The sequence below is a fragment of the Sinocyclocheilus anshuiensis genome, unplaced genomic scaffold (assembly GCF_001515605.1).
Source record: "Sinocyclocheilus anshuiensis isolate Anshui unplaced genomic scaffold, SAMN03320099.WGS_v1.1 scaffold416, whole genome shotgun sequence".
Classification (NCBI taxonomy): domain Eukaryota; kingdom Metazoa; phylum Chordata; class Actinopteri; order Cypriniformes; family Cyprinidae; genus Sinocyclocheilus; species Sinocyclocheilus anshuiensis.
In genome coordinates, this window is record NW_015554105.1 from 220594 (window position 1) to 246247 (window position 25654).

General features: G+C 36.6%; 1 protein-coding gene across 1 annotated transcript in view; it reads right to left on the reverse strand.

Moving 5' to 3' along the window:
• LOC107669681 (utrophin-like) overlaps positions 1-25654 on the reverse strand; it is a 252156-nt gene that overhangs the window by 149089 nt on the left and 77413 nt on the right. Inside the window, exons 33-53 of the mRNA XM_016462031.1 lie at positions 24993-25166; positions 24512-24667; positions 24153-24323; positions 23897-24076; positions 23188-23316; positions 22664-22834; positions 21972-22148; positions 20785-20913; positions 18603-18842; positions 18152-18324; positions 15276-15426; positions 13557-13732; positions 13344-13479; positions 12162-12311; positions 11494-11676; positions 8917-9018; positions 7632-7746; positions 7339-7541; positions 7015-7132; positions 4543-4748; positions 787-941 (exon numbers count right to left, since the gene is read on the reverse strand). Coding sequence (XP_016317517.1) covers positions 787-941; positions 4543-4748; positions 7015-7132; positions 7339-7541; positions 7632-7746; positions 8917-9018; positions 11494-11676; positions 12162-12311; positions 13344-13479; positions 13557-13732; positions 15276-15426; positions 18152-18324; positions 18603-18842; positions 20785-20913; positions 21972-22148; positions 22664-22834; positions 23188-23316; positions 23897-24076; positions 24153-24323; positions 24512-24667; positions 24993-25166 — 3395 coding nt within the window. The remainder of the gene's footprint in view (positions 1-786; positions 942-4542; positions 4749-7014; positions 7133-7338; positions 7542-7631; positions 7747-8916; positions 9019-11493; positions 11677-12161; positions 12312-13343; positions 13480-13556; positions 13733-15275; positions 15427-18151; positions 18325-18602; positions 18843-20784; positions 20914-21971; positions 22149-22663; positions 22835-23187; positions 23317-23896; positions 24077-24152; positions 24324-24511; positions 24668-24992; positions 25167-25654) is intronic.

A 25654-nucleotide genomic window follows, 5' to 3' on the forward strand; every position in this document is an offset into this window, starting at 1 on the left:
CTGATGGCCAAAAATTATTATTTTACTAACTTAAGTTATTTTATTTTTGCAATTGATTTTTTTCTTTGAAAAGCACATTTTGGCTTTTTAATTTATGCAATGGTGAAAAAAAAAAAGGCAACATACATGGGGAAAAAAAACGTGTTCGGTATTCGGAATTCGGCCCAGTGTTTCATTTTGTTCGATTTCGGCTTCGGCCAAGAATTTTCATTTCGGTGCATCCCTAATATTCATTGACATTATATTCATAAAAGCATAATGATGATACCATGTATTACTAAATTATCATCATGGTAGTTTTTCATGACAGCGTAAGTACAGTAACATATATGAATTCAATATTATGATGGTAGTATTTATATCTGCAATATTTGTTAAAGGACAATTACAGTAGTAGTATTTATTACCACAACATTATGACGACAATTGTTCATCAATACTCAGAAAAGCACAATAACAGTAATATTTATGGCAGCATATATTACTGCAGTATTTGTGACAGCATAATAGCAATAGTATTTATTAGCATTTAATTACTACAATATTAAATGCAGCAGTAATAACCTTTATGCTGTTACACGTAATGATGATCTGTATGTCCAGAAGTGTCTGTGGTGTGTGTGTGATATCTGTGCATGCTAAACTGATTACGTGTGTTTATGACATTCTGTTTCAGAGTGTGTGTGTGCGTATGATTCATTTCCTCTCATTTACTGTATATTAGGGAAATGAACACACATCGGTCTGTGTGTGGATGCATGAGCGCATCCGTGTGCAAGCGCATACCTGTTATTGACGCTGTTCCACACCGTGTTGAGTTTGTCCATGACCTCTTTGACCTTGCGCGTGTCGTCAGCGGCATATTCCTGCAGAAGCTGATTGGACAGTTCATTAAAGGACGTCACGCTCTCCTGTCCTCGACTGAGCTCCTGCAGGAACGCCTGACAACAAAAAGAAATCAGTACATAAAGCTACCATCTAAACAGCATGACAAAAAGCGGGTGGAGTCGCTATAGAAGTCTAGATGTTGTTTGGTTCATATGTGTCCGTCGCTGCAGAGGGTAACTTTACCTCAAATTACTTCAGAGAATCACTGTCAACAACCTTAAAATCTTCATTTCTAACCAAGGCAAACACTAAAATATATGTTCATGCCTAAATATCTGCGAGTTTAAAACATTTTAATAATATATGAATACCAAACAATAAGGCAGTGAAATTATTATGACTCTAGCACCCCCTACAGGTGCGTTTCTGTAGTGTGTGTGCGTGTGTATCGTGTGTGTGTATCGTGTGTGTGTGTGTGTGTGTGTGTGTATCATGTATGTATGTGTGTGTGTGTGTGTGTCAATTCAAAAGCCATATTTACACCTGTGCTATTAAGTGCACGGTGACTCAGAAACGCTCTAAAGAAGAGTCTACAAGACGAATATGAAATCTCATTCATTCTTTATTTACCGCAATGTTTAATCTGACAATCATTTCTTCACTTAATTGATGAGAAGCCCTTATTTTTTTCTTACATATATTGTTATGTGGATTATATGTAGGATTTCAAACACTGTTAAAATTAAAGCAAAACACATGAATATTTAATTAATATTAGTGCAGTAATAATTAATAGTGGTAATACTTGTGAAAACATAAGTAAGGCATTTTTTTGTGTCAGAATTATGATGGTCACATTTATTGCTACACTATTACAGTATTATTACATTAGTATTCATTCACATGTATAGCTGCAAAATTCATGAATCTATAATTGTTCATATTTAATATAACTATATTATTATGGGAGTATTTATTAGCATTTATTTCTAAAATATTTGTACAAGCATAATGTTGTATTTAACAGCGCGATATTATTGCAGTAGTATTTGTTAGCATTGCAACAATATTTATGAAAGCAAAATTATAATAATATTTAATATCACAATATTATTATTGGAGAATTTATTAGCATTTATTTTAAAATATTTGTAAAAGCATAATCAAGGAAGTATTTAACAGCAAAAGTGTTACAGTAATATGTATTAGCATTTATTAAAATAATATTAATGAAAGCATAATTAAAATAGTATTTAATATTACAATATTGAAGTATTTATTAGCATCAAGGTAGCATTTAATCGAGCATAATAATTAAAATAGTATTTATTAGCATTTACTGAAATAATATATTACGAAAAGCATAATTATGGTAGCATTTATTACGTTATTATTATTATTATAGTATTTATTGCCATGATATTTGTGAGAGCATAATTATGATACTATTTGACTAAACTGTGCACAAAAGAGTCTGCAAGACTAATATGAAATCTCATTCATTCATGATTTAATGCAATGATTAATTTGGCAATCATTTCTTCAATTAATTGATGAGAAACTGATGAGAGCCCCCTTTTATATACTGTAATTTGGATTATATGTAGGATTTCAAACAAATGTAGCTAAATTTGATGTTCAAACTGCTCATTTTATTTCAATATGAATATATTAGTCACATTTTATTGCACTGTTTGTTGATGTGAATGCACGTTTTAAGTGTAACAACAGAAATACTTGCATGTCTACAACATGAAGAAAGCCAATCAATTTTTTTTCAAATGTTGTTGCCCTCCAATGAGTTCAAATGAAGGGGAAGTGACCCTAATAAGCCATTTTATTATATACATATATATATAAGATTGATGTTCAAACTGCTAATTTTATTTCAATATGAATATATTAGTCACATTTTATTGCACTCTGTTTGTTGATGTGAATGCACGTTTTAAGTGTAACAACAGAAATACTTGCATGTCTACAACATGAAGAAAGCCAATCAATTTTTTTTCAAATGTTGTTGCCCTCCAATGAGTTCAAATGAAGGGGAAGTGACCCTAATAAGCCATTTTATTATATACATATATATATAAGATTTAAAATATGAGATGCAGATATTTGTTACAGGGGTAAATTTAAGACTTTAAGACCTTTTCAAGACCATGCAAAGAACAGCTGTATTTTAGCAACACAAAGTTTGAAAATACAAACAGTGAACAAAAAATATCTTAAGGTTTGCTCTGTCTCCAATTGTAAACCAGAAAAATGCATCTTTCATTAGGAACAGCTCCATTGACTCTGTTTGTTTCTAACATGCCCACAAAGCTAAAAACACACCAAACCTCAGATAAAACCACATGTACTGAATTTACTGCGCTCAGAACTCATCCTTGAATTCATCAACTTATATTGCGTTCATGCTGAGAAAATAAATGAAAGTGACTACAAATGACTGGGGACGATAAGGCCTACAAATAAGAGAAGCTTGCTGCATTGACAGAGAAATATGGAGCTGACTGGAAAAACCTGAGATAAAGTGAAAGAGACTGTCTTTCTTTGAGAGATTGCAGACTTTTTTAAAGGAAGATATATGAACAGGTTACAGGGAGCATGATAAGACTAAACAAACATACAGATAAAAAGCTTAGACTGACCAGTTATGTCAAATAAATGTAGCATTGCACCACTTGCTCAGCAATGGATCCTCTGCAGTGAATGGGTGCCGTCAGAATGAGAGTCCAGAACAGCTTTTCACTTCACAAGTCGTTAACTGATGGACTGGAGTGGTGTGGATTACTTGTGGATTATTGTGATGTTTTTATCAGCTGTTTGGACTCTCATTCTGACGGCACCCATTCACTGCAGAGCATCCATTGCTGAGACACTGATGCAATGCTACATTTCTCCAAATCTCCAATGAAGAAACAAACCCATCTACATCTCGGATGACCTGAGGGTGAGTACATTTTCGGGAGAACTGTAGCTGAAGCTGTAATCCATTTGTCTGGTTTGATTGGCAGTTCTTTAATTAGGTTGAATGATTAATCAAACATGAATCACATCTGAAGTTTTATTTAATAAATATTAAGCTTTTCTATTGAAAAAAAGCATAGTGGGCTTAATTGGAACATGTACTTAGAAGCCACTCCAGACTTTTAATTAAATAAAGCAATTTAATGTTGTCACTTCCTGACAAAACCACATCTGAAGTTTTATTTAATAAATATGAAGCTTTTCTATTGAAAAAAAGCATAGTGGGCTTAATTGGAACGTACTTAGAAGCCACTCCAGACTTTTAATTAAATAAAGCAATTTAATGTTGTCACTTCCTGACAAAACATACCATGAGTGTTTACTCTTCACTTTAATAGCCACTTTAGTGAAAGCCTGTTCAAATAACTATAAGAAAACATGTACAGATAAGATTCAGATGATCTTAATAGGGTCACTTCTGATGTTAATTAAATGAAAAAAAGTGCCACAAAAAAGCCTGATGGATTTCTCCTGTTCGCTCAACTACAAATCACACTGATCCAGATCCCAGTATCATCATATAAATCGAAAACATGATTTCTTTGTTTGAAAGTGCATGTGTCTGGAGCTGAGACCAAGTTTTGACACTCACGAATGGTCTTATTTTAAACTGGAAGAGGAGCAAAATGATGGCAAATCTTTACGGTAACACAGGTCAAAGGTGAAAATTAAAGATCTCACCTTGTTGTCACTGATCTGTTTAGTGAGCGGCCCTCGGCTCAGCTGCAGAAGGTTATGCAGATGCATCTCATTTTGTCCAATCAGAGCCTTCACCTGGTGCCTCTGCTCCTCCCATTGTTCGCTGTGGCCGATCATGCATTCCAGCTGCAGAAGCCGCGCCTCCACGCCGTGCTGTGTGCCGTCCCATTGGCTGCGGACCTTCTCCACTGACACACAGCAGGAAGAGAGGAATGAGTCTCACTATCTCACACAACAGATGCTCCACACGCTTCTTCATTAATACACGAGTATAAAACCGTCTGAGGTGTTATTCATCAGAACCACCAATTGAGCTCACTTCTTTTGCTTTATTTATTTTTATATAACAATAGCCAATTTGTCAAAGCTTTCTGTACTTCCTGACAAAAAAAAAAAACAATTACAAGGATAGGATTACAATTATGACTAAGATAATGATTAAAAATGATTAAGAATCACAAGAAAGACTAAGATTAAGACTAAAACAAAGATCAAAGATTAGAGCTAAGGCTAAGATTAAAACAAAGGCAAAGCGAAACCAACACCGAGACTCAGATTAAGAAAAGGCTAAAACTGAGATTAAAATCAAGAGTAAGATTAAAACAAACACTAAGATTATGATTTAATATTGAACACTAAAATTACAATTAAAACAAGACTAAGATTATGATTTTAAAAACATTTGATTAACAATAACAAGACAGAAACTGAGATTAAGATAGACTAAGATTAAAAATTAGACAAAGACTAAAACCAATGCAAAGCCAAATGTACACTGAAATCGAGTTTAAGATGAAGGTTAAGAATAAAACTAAGATTAAAATTAAGACAAAGATTAAGACAGAATAAGATCATACATGATTGGGAATCACACAAGAGAAAGCCTGAGTTTATAATAAAGACTAAGATTAAGATAGAAACAACAAGGTCTAAGGCAAAAACTAAGACCAAGGCAAAGTAAAGCTGACACTGAGACTGAAATTAAGATAAAGGTTAAAACTAAGATTAAGGTTAACATAAAAACATGACTTAATATATGATTTAATATTGAATACTAAGATTGAAATAAAGACTTCAATTTTTAAAATATGTCATAATAAAAAAAAAAAGAACTGAGATTAATATAAAGGCTAAGATTAAGACAGAGTAAGATCTATATCTGTCTTTCTATCTATCAATATCTAATATCTATAGACGTTAGAATGATAGACAGACAGAGAGATAGATAGATAGATAGATAGATAGATAGATAGATAGATAGATAGATAGATAGATAGATAGATAGATAGATAGATAGATAGATAGATAGATAGATAGATAGATAGATAGATAGATAGATAGATAGATAGATAGATAGATAGATAGATAGATAGATAGATAGATAGATAGATAGATAGATAGATAGATAGATAGATAGATAGATAGATAGATAGATAGATAGATAGATAGATAGATAGATAGATAGATAGATAGATAGATAGATAGATAGATAGATAGATAGATAGATAGATAGATAGATAGATAGATAGATAGATAGATAGATAGATAGATAGATAGATAGATAGATAGATAGATAGATAGATAGATAGATAGATAGATAGATAGATAGATAGATAGATAGATAGATAGATAGATAGATAGATAGATAGATAGATAGATAGATAGATAGATAGATAGATAGATAGATAGATAGATAGATAGATAGATAGATAGATAGATAGATAGATAGATAGATAGATAGATAGATAGATAGATAGATAGATAGATAGATAGATAGATAGATAGATAGATAGATAGATAGATAGATAGATAGATAGATAGATAGATAGATAGATAGATAGATAGATAGATAGATAGATAGATAGATAGATAGATAGATAGATAGATAGATAGATAGATAGATAGATAGATAGATAGATAGATAGATAGATAGATAGATAGATAGATAGATAGATAGATAGATAGATAGATAGATAGATAGATAGATAGATAGATAGATAGATAGATAGATAGATAGATAGATAGATAGATAGATAGATAGATAGATAGATAGATAGATAGATAGATAGATAGATAGATAGATAGATAGATAGATAGATAGATAGATAGATAGATAGATAGATAGATAGATAGATAGATAGATAGATAGATAGATAGATAGATAGATAGATAGATAGATAGATAGATAGATAGATAGATAGATAGATAGATAGATAGATAGATAGATAGATAGATAGATAGATAGATAGATAGATAGATAGATAGATAGATAGATAGATAGATAGATAGATAGATAGATAGATAGATAGATAGATAGACAGATACATAGATAGATAGATAGATAGATCAAAAGCAAGACTAAGATTAAGAAGACAAGATTAAGACAGGTTAATACTGAAACCAAGATTCAGACTAAGGCGGAGATAAAGAAGATGATGATGAGTATATGCTCACGTTTCTCTGAGATGGAGGTGCGCACGTCGAGGTTGGAGGTTTTGTTCTTGATGTTTTGAGCCAGAGTGATGATGTCTTCCAGCTGTGGATGTCTCTGCTCTAGATCACCTTTAGTCACCTACAAACAACCACAACACAGGGCTTTAAACATGACCAGGGTTTAGCGGTCTGAATAATAATTCTGTGTAGACAGAAACTCAGCCATAAATCACTGCTTTTATCTTCTATTTAAGGAAAGATCTACTAGCTATTTGCCAGCCTATCAAGCCAAACGTCTTCAAACTGAAGACAAACCCCCTCTCAGGTCTAATTCTGCTGTCTGACCTGCAGGCGGCCGATGGTGGTGTGGATCTCCTCTTTGTCTCCCACTGTGACGATGTTGGATTTGAGCATCTGGTGGATGAGGAGCAGCCAGTCCGCCAGCTCTGTGGCCGTCTGGTGCAGGTCGCTGGGGCCCACCAGCTCTGGGCTGGGACGCCGCTCCTCGCTCATCAGACTGACCATGTGCACCGCAGACGGCACGCTCCCTGACACACACACACAATCCACAGTAAACACTCGATTACATCTGGAAGACCAGCGCGAGTGTCCAATTTACCTGTGTGTGCTGCACTCACCTGTGAACTGCTGCTGAGCCACTTGTTGTGTCCATGGAGACAGAGGCTGTTGTGGCGTCTCCTTCAGTCTGGCATCCAGAGCTTTCCAATCTGCAGCCAGCTGTTCGATTTTACTCTACACAAACACACATACATCCACTTCATTCTCATTCATCTCTGCACTTTACAAGCAAAACCACAACAAGAATGGAGCTAGTGCTGCATGACAATTTGTCTACTTCCAGTGTTGTTAAACAGTTCACTGTTGATTGGAAAGTACACACTTTTTGAGCGTGTCGGAAGAGTATTGAGACAATCTACCACATCCTAAAACTGTATAGTGTTACGGTCTGTTCACACCAAGATGAGTATCTGGTGCAAATATTTGGTGCTGTAAATATTTCAATTTGAACACTAATGCAAACATCTGCATTGTCAATGCAACAAGAGGTTTTTTTTTTTTTTGTATGGATTGTTTTAATCTCTTTTCCATTGCACTGTGAAGAAAGCTGGCCAACCGGTAAGATTTGCGTTTTTGATCCCATGCCTAGAACCACTGCTTTAAAATAAAACCGACGCTCATCAGTGAATAACAGAAGTGAATCTGTACTCCTGCATTTGGTGTTGTTTGATGAACACCATTAAAAATGCAAATATCTGAAAAGTAATTATTGTTACAGCAAATAGTGTAAATTCTGTTTGACTTCACAACTTTTATTATGCATTGCATGAACAGAAAAAATGCATACGAAAAACACTTGTGCTGGTGTAAGCTAGGGTTATTAGTTCAACTAAAATGATCAAAAAACACTTGTAGTTGAAATAAATGTTAACTGAAATGAATGAATTTATTTCAGCTAGTTTCCAAAGCAACATGTAAAACACCTAAAACTAAATAAAATAAAACTAATTCATATCACTAACTACATAATTAATAATTATTTACTAAAACAACCAAATAATTAATAATTTCAACTAAAATTTATAAAAACTACAAACTATATAGAAAAACTAATAATAAAAAAAATGACTGCAGCTAAAATGAAAGTAAAACGTATAAAAATAGAAAATATAATAAAGTCTAATTCAAAATAATAAATATATAAAACTATCAATGATATCAAAATAACTCTGGTGTGAACAGGGCTTTAGCATTAAGCTCAACTGATTTAGGGTAAAATTCATCACATTTCATAAATTAAAAACTGCTTTGGCATCGCACTATTAATGATAAAAGTAAGTGAATTGAAGCGCAGCACATACTGTAGTGTTTTTTGTGTTGTTTTTTTTGCTGGGTGACACAAACCTTTTCCTGTGGTAAAAGCAGCTGTTTCCTCTGGAGCTCAATAGAGTAAGACAACAGCTCCTCCAGCTCCCGCTTCTGCTCTCGCATGGACATTTCCAGAACCTGCACAAACATATGTCCGTCAGATCTCAGTCAAACTCTGATGATCATTTGTTTTCATTGGGATGAACTAGACCAACACATAAAAGACTAAACAACTTACAGACAGAGCTGGGTACTAACTGCTTACATGCAATCTGGATTACATAATCAGATTTCAAATCTCCAAAAATTACATTTTATAATGCTCATAATCAGATTACAGTTACTTTTTTATAGATTACATGATTGCATTACCCACAGTATTATATTATATTATATTACATTATGGCAGTAAATCATTGATAATTTATTGATTCTCCCTAATTCTTCTTTTAAATGGATTCCCAAATGTGTGTCAGCCAAAACCAATTTGACATGAAATATTTTCTTGAAATATCTCTGAGGAAGTTAATATTTCAATAATTTAACAACACATCCGGTCAGACTGACATGCAGGTAAACAAATTAAATATTTCCATTTTTAGTGTTTAATTAATGATTAGCTTTTTATCAACTCACAAACCCACTGCAGTTCTTACATTAAGCCCAAATTTGGGAAATTAATGTAATGTTTAATGCATTTTATGATGTTGATATTAAAGAAGAAAAAAAATGTTTTTTATTTTTTGCTTTGCTTCTTTATTTCAACATGGTACATTCAATGGTACGTAAAAAAAAAAAAAAAAATAATAATAAGCCTGTGGTTTGGCATGCACTCCCCTCACCATGGTGGCGTGCGTATACCATTCCCCATAGCGACCCCTAGAGGACGCAGTTTGAAGTTCCCTTGAAAGGGAACGTCTCAGGTTACGTATGTAACCATGGTTCCCTGAGTAGGGAACGAGACACTGCATCCTCTAGTTTCCTTGCCATGCTTCGGACGCAAGCTTCAGACGAAGAAGCAGATGACATGTTCTCCCAGTAGGGATGTGTATCACCAGCAAAGTCACGATACAATACGTATCACGATGCAGAGGCAACGATACGATACATATCACGGTATGTGACTGCATTGAATTTCACCTCAGAAGAGTTTAGTAAAACAGCTGTTTAGTTATATTGTAATGTACTCATTCTAATATATTAAAAAATCAGATTTACATTGCTGGTAGGTTATCATTGCACAAATTAACACACTCTCTACGTTTAAAAAACAAAAAATTAGAAGAGTTCTAAACTAATGCGCTGCCTTAAAGTGGAGATTGCTAAACTGCAAGCTAACCAGTGTTTTCAGAAAGCAAGCACTTTTATCCACAGTGGAGAGAGAGCGCGTACACAAGGTTGCCAGGTTGACAAAGATAAGTAGCACACTTAGCAGATATTTCCGTATTGCGCAAGTGTAAAGCTCTGTTTTGGGGATTACGTCTCTTTATATCAGGCAACCCCGGTTGTGTTCCTCTGCGGCCAGATTAAACCTTGTTGTAGCCTATATATTATGCTCTATTCATTATTTTTTAGAAACCTTGCACTTTTCTACTCCGTTTTAAACGTTGTTCTTGTATACAAATTAAGCGCGGTCCACTGTTGCACACGTGCCACAATATCGATACAGGGACAGCTGTATCGATACTCGTATCGTCAAATCTCTGTGACGATACATCGTCATATCGATGTATCGAACACAGCACTATCTCCCAGCGCCTATTTATACTGTGGTCGCACCGGTAGTGACGTCATGGCTGTCGCCGGCCAACGTGTTGTTGTTGTTTTGAATGTATGCTTCAGGTCACGTTGAGGCGTTCCCCATAGCGACCCCTAGAGGATGCAGTGTCTCGTTCCCTACTCAGGGAACCATGGTTACATAAGTAACCTGAGACGATTACAATAATTTAACAACACATTCGGTCACAATGGCATGCAGGAAAACAAATTCAATATTTCCATTTTTAGTGTTTAATTAATGATTAGCTTTTTATCAACTCGCAAACCCACTGCAGTTCTTACATTAAGCCCAGTTTGGGAAATTAACGTAATGTTTAATGCATTTTATGATGTTGATATTAAAGAAGAAAATTTTTTTTTTGTTTTGTTTTTGCTTTGCTTCTTTATTTCAACCTATTACATTCAATGGTACGTTTAAAAAAAACAAACAATAATAATCTAAAAAGTAGTCAGAATACATTGCCTAATACAAGTAACCTAGATTACGTTACTAACTACAGTTTTTATCATGTAATCTGAAATCAGTAATGGATTCTGCTCACAGACCCCCAGAAATGACATTTTTGTAATTATATAATCAATCTCAGTGCATTTCAAAACATCACACTTAACACTTTCTTTCTTCTATGGAAGACAAAAAGAAGATATTTTGACAAATGTCTCAGTGTTTTTCCACACAATGAAAGTAAATGGTCACCAAAACTGCTTGGTTACCCATATTCCTTACTTAATATCTTTTGTGTTCCACAGAAGAAAGTTATTCAGGTTTGGAACGACATGAATTTGCGCTGATGAACTGTTTGAGATGGAGGGTGTTGCGTGTGAGCGTCTGACCTGTCTCTCCGCGGGTGTGACGTCACTCAGAGACTGGCTGCTGATGTAAACCCAGTCGCCCAGTCTGCTCATGCGCTCCTGGAACTGGCTGTAAGACGCCAGCCTCCTCTCGTCCTGCAGCGGTGTGTGTGTCTGCAGACGACCCTCCACCTCACGCACCTTATCCAGCAGCTCGCGGCTCACCTTCAAACACACACACACACACACACACGTTTGTCATTCGCATGATGCTGCAGAGACCGAGCGCTATATGAGCCAGCAGATTCATCAGCACATACATATAAGGCCACAGCATTAGCCCGCTTGGTTGATTACCAGAAGTGTGTCAGGTCCAGATTTACAATATATTTTCAGTGAAAACTGTGTGAAATCATTTTATCGTGAAAACGCAGCAGGGTTAATGTATTTCTGTAGGTCAAAACCCAGAAACGAGTTGTATTTTAGCACTTCTGCTTCTATTGTCATGAAGTCAATGGGTTTTTTTAATGGCTTTTTGCGTGAATGACTGAAGTAAGGTCTGTGGTGAACACAAGCTCAAGATATTATCACGCTTTTACTTTTATTTTTTAAGCTTTCACTCGTCTTGACACTCACAAAAAAGATATAAAAGCAGACAGACAGAGAGAGAGATTTTGTTGTGATTGTGTGCTATAGAGTTGTTTCCGTACTTTACTCCAGCTGAGGTTTATCTGCCTTATTTTATTCACGTGAGTGTCTCTGTCCTGAGGACTCAGACTGGAGTTTGACAAGATCTGAGAGCCGGTTTTATTCAGCCATGACAGCGTCTCATTCTGACCATCCATCTCCTCCGTCAAGGCCTGAGAGAAAGAGACAGAGACAGAGTGTTAAAGCAGACATTCTGATGCACTAGCAGCTGTTTTTGGAGTAATCAATTAAAATGCTTTATAATTAAACTAACTTTTTCATTTATTTATTATTTATATTTGTATTTTTTGAGCTTTTAAACTAGGGGTGTTTTAGTGTTAATAGTTGTATTTAGAGTAAATTTACACTAGCTACAAAAATATGTAGTCTTTTTTTTTTTTTTAAGAAAACAAAAGGACACATGTAATGTAATAAGATACTAAGAATGTTTCTTGAGTATCAAATCAGCGTATTAAAATTATTTCCGAATGATCATGTGACACTGAAGACTAGAGACTAAAAGACAAGACAGATTAAAAAAAAATCTTACCAATCCCAAACTTCTCAGTGGGAAATATATGTGTGTGAGTGTATACATAAATATATGTGTTTTGATGTTTTCACTAACTAATGTCTACTAAAAAAATACAAAAATAAATAAATACAAATAAAAAATAAATATATATATATATATATAACAACAATAATAATAATTGTTATAATGTACACTAAAACTAAAATTAAATAAAAAAAAAAAGTTCAAATATTTCAAAACTTTTTTTTTAAGTTTCTCTGGCTTCTTTAACTAAAAACAGAAAATAAAGCACATAAAAACAAAATAAACATGTCCATGATATAAAAAGCAAAATAATAAGCCACTGCTGAAACTAACTAAAACTAAACTTTGAAACTAAAATTTGAAAGTAGCATTACAATAAATTTAGCAATGCAAAATTATAGAAAACATTGTAAAAACTAAAATAATATTAATAATAAATGAACAATATAAAATAATGGCTACATACTTTTTTTTAAGGTCTTCGTGAATAGCATCTATGTAGTTAGTTGATGATGCAGGTGAGTGTGTGTGTTCGTGTCTGTCTGTATGCGTGCGTGCGTGTGTGTGTGTGTGTGTGTGTTTGTGTGTGTGTTCTGTGTGTGTGTGTGTGTGTGTGTGTCTGTGTGTGTGTGTCTGTGTGTCGAACCTTGAGCTCTCTGAGGCTCTTGTCGGTGGCTGAAACCGACAGCGTCGCCACGGCAACCTCCGTGTGCTGCAGCCACTGAGCCAGATCAGCAGTCCTCTGAACGACATCCATCACAGCCGGATCCTCACCCATCAACCTGCACAAACAGCATTTAGCACAAACACACACACACTGATCTGTGAGTCTGTGTGTGTGTGCTGTGCTCAGGCTCACCTGCACTGGCGCTCACACACTTGTCTCTGCACGCATGTCCAGCGGCGTCTCAGAGCGTCCAGTTTCTCCTGCAGCAGAGCGGCGTCGGGTGACGACACCTGACCGATGATGTGCTCTCCAGACCGGCTCAGAACCGCCACCACAGACTGATGAGAGGCCAGACCCTCCTCCAGATCCTACACACACACACATGAGGCACTGGGTTAATGGATGGTTGACCTGTGAGTGTGTCTAACTGATAAACAGGAAGTTGCCACTGCTCTCCATATATATGAGGGCAAGAAATGCGCCTGACCTTAATTTGTGTCTGAGGACAATTTCACATTCAACTCGCCCTCTTTCAGCACTTTCAGACCCAGAAAGACATTGCACACACACACGTTTTCCCCAAAGCTCTCCCTGACTGTGAAACACACTTAACAGTGCATGAGTCTAATGAGCAAATGTCCTTGTTTGAGTTTTCAGTCTGTTCACTGCAGAGGAAGAGGCCACTGTGACTCTTCAAAACACTCATGTACACATCAGTCTAACAAACACTGGCAGTTTATTTTGCTTGCATGAAATCATTTTTCTTTCATATATTTAATTGTGAGTTAGAAGTGCTTAATTATCATATAATTAACAATTAGCATCTCGCAGCATGAAGACTGATCTCAATTAATTAACATTGACCTCCCTCTATATTTATGTTCTGTGATTTTTTCTGCCTTTTCCGTTCAGAGAATGACATTTTGTTGACATTTACATTGGCACTAATGCATGTGGAAGATGCTTTTATTTAAACTGACTGAATTGTATTCCAGCTACAGATGTTATGGGAACTGAACCCATGAACGTGTACCTGTAAGCGCAAAAATAACGTGCAAAGAAGCAAATGAACGTTAAAAAGAAAATGTATTGTAAATGACCCTTGCTGATGGTAAATGCATTCTATCTATCCTTCTAACTATCTGTCAAACAAAAAATCTGTCATGTTTGCATATCCACTGACAAATTGTACCATAGTGGAAATGTTTCCATCAGAAGCTTATCACAGATTCATAAAATTCATTGAAGGGATTCATATATAATATGTTTATAATATATACATGCACTTACTATTGTTCAAAAGTGTTTGAAAGAAGTCTTTTGTGGTCACCAAGACTCCATTTATTTGATCAAAAAATACACAGTAAAACACATTAATATCGTGAAATATTATTATAACTTACAATAACTGTTTTCTATGTGAATATATATTCAAATGTAATTTATTTCTGTGATCAGAGCTGTATTTTCAGCATCATTACTCCAGTCTTCAGTGTCACATGATCTTCAGAAATCATTCTAATATGCTGATTTGCTGCTACTTCATTTTTTTTTTCCTTAAGGACATTTTTTTTTTTGATAACTAGAAATCTTTACAGTCAATTTTGATCAATTAAATTTGATTAAAAAAAAAAAAATCTTAAAAAAAACAAATGTCACTGAAAAAAAAAAAAGAGTATATAATTTTATGAATATTCATGTATTTTTTTATTTAAAGTTTATATTTAATTTGTATATTTATATTTATTTATACTTAGTATAACTGTTACACTTCTTAAACATTATTAAAATGTTTAAATGCAAAATGCTTCCAACTTCTTCACTGGGATTTTAACCTCTTAAACTGTTATGTCAATAGATCATAACAGGTCATAACAGAATGGATCTGTGACCTTTGACTCTGCGTCTGACCTGTTGCTGTGTACGAGCGCAGTCCAGGTCCAGTTCTCCGTCTGATCCGATCCCGTCAGCCAGGACCTGTTCAGTGTGGCTCAGCCACTGCGAGAGATCGTTCATGTCACAGTGAAACTGCCTCCACTCCTCCACAGCTCCATCGAAACACCTGCACACACACACACACACACACACACAGACAGACACACAGACACAGACAGACACACACACACACACAGACACACACACAGACAGACACACACAGACACAAACACACACACAGACGCACACAGACACATACAAACACACACACACAAACAGACACAAACACAGACGCACACACAGACACAAACACACACACACACACACACACACAGATGCACACACAGACAGACACACACACACACACACACACACAAACACAGAATACCTATGTCATACCTTTGTCATTATACAAATTTATGTCCTCATTTGTCACAAAAACGCGCACACACACACACACACACCAGGAAACATGCTCATCTAAGTGGTGATATCCTCACATCACATGCATTTCTTCAATTAAACAGAAAACAGCACTGTGTGTTTCGAATCGTTTATCTCATTTTATGCTTATCTCAAGCAAGTGTGGCATGTTTGCACAAGAGATGTATTGATAATACTCGCCAGTAAATCTGTCAGACAGAGAGCGCCCTCAAGCACTCAGTATCAGCACCATAAATTCATTTTCCTGGGTGTACGAACACAAACGGCTGGTCGAGCTGACGTTACATTCATCAGAAGATCACATCTGAATGATTCACTCACAGAGATTGTCTGACAGATCACTGTGTGCAATAAAGCATGTATGAGCTAAAACCGCAGTATGTTCATGTTAACCTCGAGCGCTGAAATAACCAGTTATAACGAGTTTTAACGAAAAACCAAAATTAAAATGATTAAAAACTGATTTCATTAATTGAAATAAAGTTGAAATAAAACAGAAATAGAAATATTAGATAAAAACATTTTATTCCAGTTAAATTTAAGTTGAAGTACTAATATTCTTAAAACTAAAAGTGTAATACAAATTAAATCTAGGCTATATGGAAATATTAAAAAAACTAATAAAAATAAAGTAACATTAAAATCAATACTGAAAATATAAAAATAAATACTAATTCAAAAATATCAATAATACCATAATAGGCTGATTAACTAAAAACTGGTCTTTGCAAACTACTAAACCAGCAAGAACCTACTGTTTCCTATGAAACCAGCTAAACTAATAACCTTCTTCATTGGAAATACTGTTCTGACTGACTGACTTTACTGGTGATCAACTGTTAAACTGGTGCTCCAGTTAGTCCAGAATAATTCAGCCAGGATCAGTTTTTGGAAAAGCACTTCCTCATGTCAGCGGGTGTCCATGAAACTGGCCGAGTAACTGGGTCACATTTCTGTTTAACGGTGTGGAAAACTTCCTGTGTGACTGACTTCTGACAGATGAAGTCCTGCTCACCTCGGAGAAGAACCTGCCTCTTAAATCATTAACTTTGAGTTTTAAAGTCAATCTCAAGAAAATATGTCTAGGTCACGTTTCAACCCAAAAACCAAAGGAAATACAGGATCAGATATTTTGCATAAAGAAAATGAAACCTATTCAGGCCTGTTCTTGCGGCATGACATTATATTCATGACAATCATTCAGAGTTTCCAGTAAATACTTCAAGTTACTGTGTTATTACTGTGTGGAATTATCATTATTCTCAAAAATGATTCCATTAGATTATCCTGTCCAGAGGGGAAAAAAGAAAGTAAAACATAATAAATAATAGATTTTTTGTAGCGTTATTTTAGCATTATTTGTATACTATTATATTTTGTATTAATATTTTGAGTTTTATTTTTAGATTTCAGTTTTTATTTTAATGTAATTTTTTTAACAATGTTGTAATGTGTCCGTCTTTTTTATTTCACTTTTTTTTTTACTTATTTCAGTTAGTTGCCAACACTAAACAAGTGCTCTTAATAAAAAAAAAAAACGAAAAAAAAAAAAACAATTTTTCATCTTGTAATTTTCTGTGAAATATGGCATGTTCTTCACAGGTTTTGTGTGATGTGATGTTTATTTACTTCCCGAGCTTATTCTTCAACATTAAAAAGACATTGATAACTGTGATGTAATCATCATTATACTTAAAAGCAATGCCTGAGCCAACTCTTTTTTAACTAATTAGCATTGATGGTATTATTCATCTTTGCTTTAAAAAAATGTCTATTAGAGTGTGTGGTGCTTCTTTAAATCAGATGCACTCTGCACCAGAATTAATGAAGGTTTCAGTAGTGAGATATTGGTTTCTCTCACATCCTCATGCATTTATAATATCCAGGGATTTGACACATTTCTCTATGGACCAATCATCAGCACATATTCCTAGACTCAGAGCCATAGCCTCAGTAGATATTGAGGGGGCATATCCTCCCTCCCTCCAGCAAAGATTAGGCGCTGACTGTTATGGTTTTTTTTTTCCCAAATTATTACATTTGCCACCTCAATCCTGAATGCATGGACACGTCCTTCCCTGGACTCCTCCATTAGCATGTTATGAATGGGCAAAATAACATTAGCAAATCTACCTCCGATAAGGAGAAAATTAGGAAATATATGCTGAAATGCTAACTTTTCCTAACCCACTTCAACCAACGCTCACACACATCCAACCTTCCTCGCAACTAGAGACGTAATAGAGTTCAAAATTACAATCTCTCTAACCGTATTCATCATTGGTTTCATGCAATAACTACTATCATGTCCAACAAATTAAATACAAACGTTTTTTCAGGTTCACTTTGTGATTGTGGGCCATAATGGGGAGATCTAGACAGGGAATTATGGGGAATTCCAGACTCACCCTTTCCTCTGGCTGTACATGCGGTTGACTCTGTCCCACTCTGAGTTCAGCTGTGTCAGGCCATCAGATATCTGTGCCATCTCCTGTCTGGAAGCTTCCAGAATCACATCAGGCTGGCGCTCATTGATCACTTCAACCTGTTCACCCAACCGCTCCAAACTCTCCTTTATATTCTAGAAACAGAGACACAGAGAAGTCAATGCCAAACAGAACAACTGAAAACACCCATTGCTCCAGTCAGTTTAGCCTCTATAGCAGACTGCTGGTGAACAGGAAGTTATTATGGTCAACAGTGTTGCTTATACTTTAAGAGTAGACTGTAGCTTGGCAAGCTAGTTTGTGCAAGTAGTTTTCCCAACACTTGTACCAGAATACTGATATTTGGACCTCTTGAACCCTGTAATGAAGGAAACCACTGTGTCTAAGCAAATCACTGAAGTGTGTGGCTGACCCGGAGCGTGTCCTCCTGGCTGGAGAAATCCTCAAACAGTCCTCCGCTGAGCTCTGAGGAGTTCAGGAGCAGCTCGTTGTCGGCCATGGCCAGCAGAACCTTATTAATGTCCAGCAGATAGTCAGACGGGGAGACAGATGCGCTCCTCTCATCCTGGGGAGAGAGGGATGACTCTGATCTCTGCCGAGGAGGAGAAGATGATTCGAGCACAACTGGCTGAGTTCTGATGGTATGAATCTCCTGCAGAGAGACAGAGAGAGAGAATATAGTGAATGGAAGAATGTAACGTGTGATATGGTGCTTTCAGACATTCAGCATTTGTTTACAATGCAATAGTAAACAAGATCTGGTGTGGGAACACCAGCAAATCAAATCGCTGTCAATAAAAAAAATGTAACACAGCTATAAAAACAAGGTGTTAAAAGATGTAACGCGACCATAAATAGCCATAACACAGCCTCGAGCATTTCTGTAACATAGACATAACAGTCAACACATAGCTGTAACCATATGTGTAAAATAGCCACAACACAACTGTAAACATCCATCATTAATGTAACACGGCTGTAACAAAGCTTTAACATATCCATTAACAATGCTGTAACACAGCCTTAACGAAACCAATAATCATAGCTGTAAAAATAGCCATAGCATAACTGTAAAGCCATAATAGCAAAAAACAATGCTGTAACAAAGTCGTAACAGCTGTAAATACTATTGTAACACAGCTGTAACGCAGCTGTAAACATAACTTCAACTTAGCCATAACATGGCTGTAAACATATCCATAACACATCCAGCCTTATCAGCTTTAACACTGCTGTAACATAGCCATAACAGAGTCAAAACTGGTTAAACACAGCCGTAGCTGTAACTTAGCCATAACACAATAGTAAAATAGACAATCCCTGCTGTAACAGCTATAAACACAGCTGGAACAAAGCCATAATACAGCTGTAAACAATGCTGTAACATAGACTGAACACAGCTGTAAATGTAGCTGTAAAATACCCATAACATAGTCATAACATTGCCATAACAGCCACAAACAAAGACGGAACAAGGCTGAAACACTGTTGTGTTTCACAGATGCAACGCAGGCAAAACTTTAACACAGCCGTAAAAATAACTTCAGCTTACCCATAACACAGCTATAAACACAGCCATTATAATTCCTGTAACACATCCATAAACACAGCTGTAACAAAGCTGTAACCACTATAAACACTGTTGTAACAGTAGTAATGCAGCCAAAACATGACTTTAACACGCCTGTAAATGTAGCTGTAAAATAGCCATAATACAACCGCAAACATAGCCACAATCATTGTTTTAACAGCTGTAAACATAGCCAAAACAAAGCCGTAACACAGCCATAAAGAATGCTGTAAGAAAGGCTTAGCTGTAAATGCTGTTGTAACAGTGTCACAGTCAAAACACATATTTTAACACGGCCATAAATGTATCTGTAAAACAGCCATAGAGCTGTAAAAATAGACATAATCATTGATGTAATGGCTATAAACACAGCTGTAACAAAGCCGTCATACAGTTGTAAACAATGTTCTAACGCAGCCTAAACACAGTCAAAACAAAGCTGAAACACTGTTGTAACAGACACAATGCAGGCAAAACATTGCTTTAACACAGCTGTAAAAACATAGCTTTAATACAGCCATAACATAGTTATAATCACGACTGCAGCATAGTTATAATACCCATAATCACAGCTGTAACACTGCCATAATACCATTAAAAAAAAAATCTGTAACAGCTGTAAAGTATCCATCATTTTGAACATGCACAAGGCTGTTCTGATGCTATAAGACTTGTCCAAGAGTGGAACCAAATGCAAGGTTCTGGCATCAGGTTTCTACTTACAGTATAGACATACATCACATTATAAGCAACTGCACGTGTAAACGCTGTGTACATAAACACTGTGGACACTCAACTCCAACTAAATTGCAGCCCTGCAGCTTTTCAAATAGTAGCAGCCTAATATTTCTGAAAGAACATTTGGGTTTTAGAATTTAAAGAGAGTTTTGGTGATATGTATAATAAACAGTAATCTGTCGCCAGGAAAGTTAATACTGCAATTTAACGGGTTTCATGTGTGAAAGTGGCTTGAAATTCAGAGCCGGCGTTACGTGGCTGACATGTTAAGAGTGCATGAAATGACCTTGTAGCATGTCTGGAGCAGCAGCAGTCTCCTGCGGATGTCCTCTCTTCTGTCCTCGTCAGGAACAGACCGCAGCACCTCCTCTCCTCTCCTCAGCACCTCCTCAACATGAGCTTTCTCCTCATCCAACTAAAACACAAACACACTAATTCAGGACAAACACATGACGGTTTTATATGGCTGGGTATGTAGACATCTGGTGTTATAGGTGCAACACCTCATAGTTTATGTTTAAAGGAATAGTTTGACCAAAAATGAACATTTGCTGAGAATTTAATCACCCTCAGGCCATCCAAAATTAGTTTGTTTCTTCATGGGAACAGATTTGGAGAAATGTAGCATTGCATCACTTGCTCAGCAATGGATGCTCTGCAGTGAATGGGTGCCGTCAGAATGAGAGTCCAAACAGCTGATAAAAACATCACAATAATCCACAAGTAATCCACACCACTCCAGTCCATCTGTTAATGACTTGTGAAGTGAAAAACTGTGTGTTAATAAGAAACAAATCCACCATTAAGACATTTTTAACTTTAACTTCTGGCCGAAATACAAGTCCATAATCCATAATAACACTTCCTCCAGTGAAAAGTCCATCCCCTGTTGTCTTTACATCAAAATCCAACACACATTTGTTCAGATCTGTTTTGGGCTGTTTTCACTCATAAAAAACGGTGCTTGATATGTGCAGATTTCTCTCCTGATTCAGACGAGCTGACTTTTTCATTGGAGGACGTGTTATTAAGAATGGAGGACTTATATTGTAGCCAAAAGCAATGGTTTGAAGTTAAAAACGTCTTGATGGATTTGTTTCTTACAAATACACAGCTTTTGGCTTCTCCAGATGTTAACTGATGGTCTGGAGTGGTGTGGATTACTTGTGGATTATTGTGATGTTTTTATCAGCTGTTTGGACTCTCATTCTGACGGCACCCATTCACTGCAGAGCATCCATTGCTGAGACACTGATGCAATGCTACATTTCTCCAAATCTGATGAAGAAAAACTCATCTACATCTTAGCTGGCCTGAGGGAGAGAAAATTTCATTTTTGGGTGAACTATTCCTTTAAAATACAGATATGTGAGTGGAGCTACAAAAAGTTATGTCATCTCACTTTGTTACAGGTCAAATCAGGTGTGTGTATATGATGTGTGTTAGTTGACGCTAATTAGTTAATGTGTGTACCCTCTCATCATCAGGTGTGTGTGTTTTCTCCTGTTGCTCCAGTGCTCTGATAGTAGCGTGTAGGTCTGATTCGAATAGCTGTAGCTGTGAGGAGGAGAGGAGAGGAGCAGACCTCCCATCTGCCACCTCCTGCTGCGGCCGCACTGCCTCCTGTCTGACCTCCAGACCAGCAGACACCTGAACACACAACACACACACACGCTTAGCACGAGTTAATGAGTGTCTGTCCAGCGCCGCGGCTGAAAAACAAGCTCCGCTCAGGCCTCCAATAGTATCCAGCTGCAGACCCGCAGCACCAGCAGTTTCAGAACCGCAGCCACAGAACCGGAAGTGAGGGGCGGAGTTATTGACAACGAGAGAGCACGGTGAGTAGTCTGTAATGTTTTAGCTATCATATGTTTAATAATTATCGTATATATTACGTTAAGCATTTATCTGCTAAGTACTTAACGTGTGCTTGGCTTTATTATCTTATATTGAAACTTGAATTTGTTGTCATACTTTATAGTATATAACTTGTTTCTGTGGATGTTTCGATTAATTTTCGGATGCATGCTGTAAATGGGCCTTGTGGTGAAGTTTTGAAGACGTTTATTATTCATAAAAATAAATAGCTTGCTTTAATTCTGCTGGTGCTGCGGGTCTGCAGCTGGATATATCTCCAGGCCTCTGCTGAGCCGCTGGAGTTGTACCTGAGCAGAGCTGATGTGCTGCGCCACCTTGTGGAAGCTGCGGTTGAGGTCGGCTAGTTTGGGCTCCACCAGCTCTCTGCACACAGGCCCCCTGCTGGTCATCAAGATTACTGCCTGATCACGAGCGCTGTCCACACGCACACTCATTCCTTCCAACTCACACAACACAGCCTGTCAGAGACACACAGAACAGATTCAATACATTAATGCGTGTTAATGAAATCAGGTTTCACTAGACTTGAAAAAAAATGTTTGTTTTTATTATCTTTCATCAAAATGTAATTACTTTCTCTGCCTCTGAACCATTTTCTTAGCTGCCAACATAATCTTAGCCATGTGGCAGAGAAAAAATATATAAACCAACAATACTGTAGCCTAACATTTATTATCCAACCAAATCCTGATGGATCAAATTACATTATTTATTGTTGAATAATCACTTTCACTGAAAAGACACAAATGACATAAATAACCAAGTCTCTCTCTCTGTGTGTGTGTGTGTGTGTGTGTGTGTGTGTTTTCACCATCATCATTCTCTCTTTCTCAGCTGAAGGCATCTTCTCCATCTCATCCAGTCGTATCTCCGTCTGATAGAGCCATGTGCTGATATGAGCCAAATTCTCATCAAACATCTCCACCTCACGCCTGTGATTCTACAACACACACACACACACAGCATGTATGATACAGCATCTCTACACAACATACATGCGATATATAACAGGTAAAAAGTAGGTCTGTCAACAGATTAAATTTTTTTTAATATTATCATTACATTGTAGTTAAATATAATTAATATGCATATTTTTCCGTCTCTAAAACATGTATGTATCTAGTATTGCTGTACTGCATTCGATACCTCTTTCAAGAATTGGAAAAAAAAAGATAATAATAAAGTTAATAAAGTTTTTTTTTTATTATTCTAAAAATGCAGAAAGTATTCTATTAAGGTCCAGGTGTTGGTTAGTTTATAGTATTTATAATTAGTTGAATATAAAACAAAAGTCTATGAAATGTCCCCATTTAGATATCTATATGTAAATGTATGTGATTGTGTGTGTGTGTGTGTGTGTGTGTGTGTGTGTGTGAGTGTGAGTGTGTGTGTGTGTGTGTGTGTGTGTGCTGCTATTCTTCTAATCAGTCTTGACAAATCACACAGAACTGAATGAAGCAGTTGGGATGATGTGAACTTAATGAGTTAATTGTGTCATGTAACTTTAAGCAGTCACTCACCAGAACAGCACTGAGCCAGTCCTCTATCAGCGTGTGCATGCGCTCCCAGTCCTCATTGAGCTCAAACAGCTGATCCTCCAGCTGAGCCTCGCTGCCCTCCACTAAGGCCTGCAGGGCGGCGCTGTTCTCCATCACCACAGACAGATCGCTCTTCTTGAACTCAGACTCCTTCAACAAGCCCTACAGACACACACTCATTTCACACACACACTCTGTGTAAAGACTGCATGAGTGAGGGACTGTCAGACACACTCACGTTGGCCCATGTGATCTCTGTCTCGATATCGGCAGGCATGTCTCCTGTGCTGAGCTTCTCTTTAAGCGGAGTCTCAGTGTGGCTCATCCAGGCCTGCAGGGCGGCGCTGTCCTTCTGCAGCCGCTGAGACAGAGACAAAGCCTTCTCCAAATCCTGTTTCCCCTCAGTCACCTGACACAGACAACAGGTATTTTATGGCAAATTACACTAAAGTCAACATGAAGTAGCTTTCGCAACTCATTTTATTTTTGTAATGCGATGTATTTCAGAGTGAAAAATTTAGGACGAGGCTTGATTTTGTCCACTGGCAACTGCTTTCATTGCCGTTTTAGAAATGTGTGTGTAAAATGTGCACGTACCTGAGCTCCCAGCTCATTGTAGAGTAATTTGAGCGCGGTGAGTTGTTCGTCCATTCCTTTAGGATTTTCTGTCTGCTGTTTTTGTACGATCTGTCTTCCTGTTTTAATCACCGTCTCCACCTCCAGTTTCACCTCGCTCAAGATCTTATACAGTTTCTGGATTTATAAAAACAACACGCGTACATAAAACACAAGCAGTGTGAGGTGTGTGTTTTTCAGTGATGTTACTGTAAAACCAACTATTAAAAATCTTAAAATAAAATAAAAAACTAAACAAAAAAAATAAATAAATAATAAAAAATAAATAATAAAATGTTGCCCTGGAAACTATCTGAAACAAATAACAAAAACTGAAATAAAAATAAAGCTATATAGAAATATAAAAAAGACAAAAGATACCTAACTGAAACTATACTAAATATGAATGTGTACTATAATAGTATAGAATTAATACTTAAATGACAGTGGTGTGTTTTCTCACCATGCATCCGTTCAGGTGGGTCTGGATCTCCTCTGGTTGTGTGTCTTTCAGGTCCAGGACGTGAAGTTCAGCTTTAGCGTTTTCCAGAATCCTCTTGCAGTCCAGCATTCGCTGCTCAAAGTTGGCTGGTTTCTGGAACAGCTGGAATTTTGTACTAATCTCACGAAGTTTCCGCTAAACAGAACAGAAAGACACAAGATAAACTTTAAAGGGTTAGTTCACCCAAAAATGAAAATTCTGTCATTAATTACTCACCCTCATGTCGTTCCAAACCCCTGAGACCTCCGTTCATCTTCGGAACACAAATTAAGATATTTTTGATGAAATCTGAGGGCTCTCTGACCCTCCCATAGACAGCAAGGTAACTACCACGTTCAAGGTCCAGAAAAGTACCAAGATGATCGACAAAGTAGTCCGTGTGACATCAGTGGTTCAACTGTAAAGTTACGAAGCTACGAGAATACTTTTTTGCGCAAAGAAAACAAAAATAACGACTTTATTCCACATTTTCGTCTCTACTGCATCTACGCTCGCATCATGTTACTGTCGTGAACGCGCGTCCACAAGTGACGCAGTAGAACCACGCAGAACATGGTAGTTACCTTGCTGTCTATGGGAGGGTCAGAGAGCTCTCAGATTTCATCAAAAATATCTTAATTTGT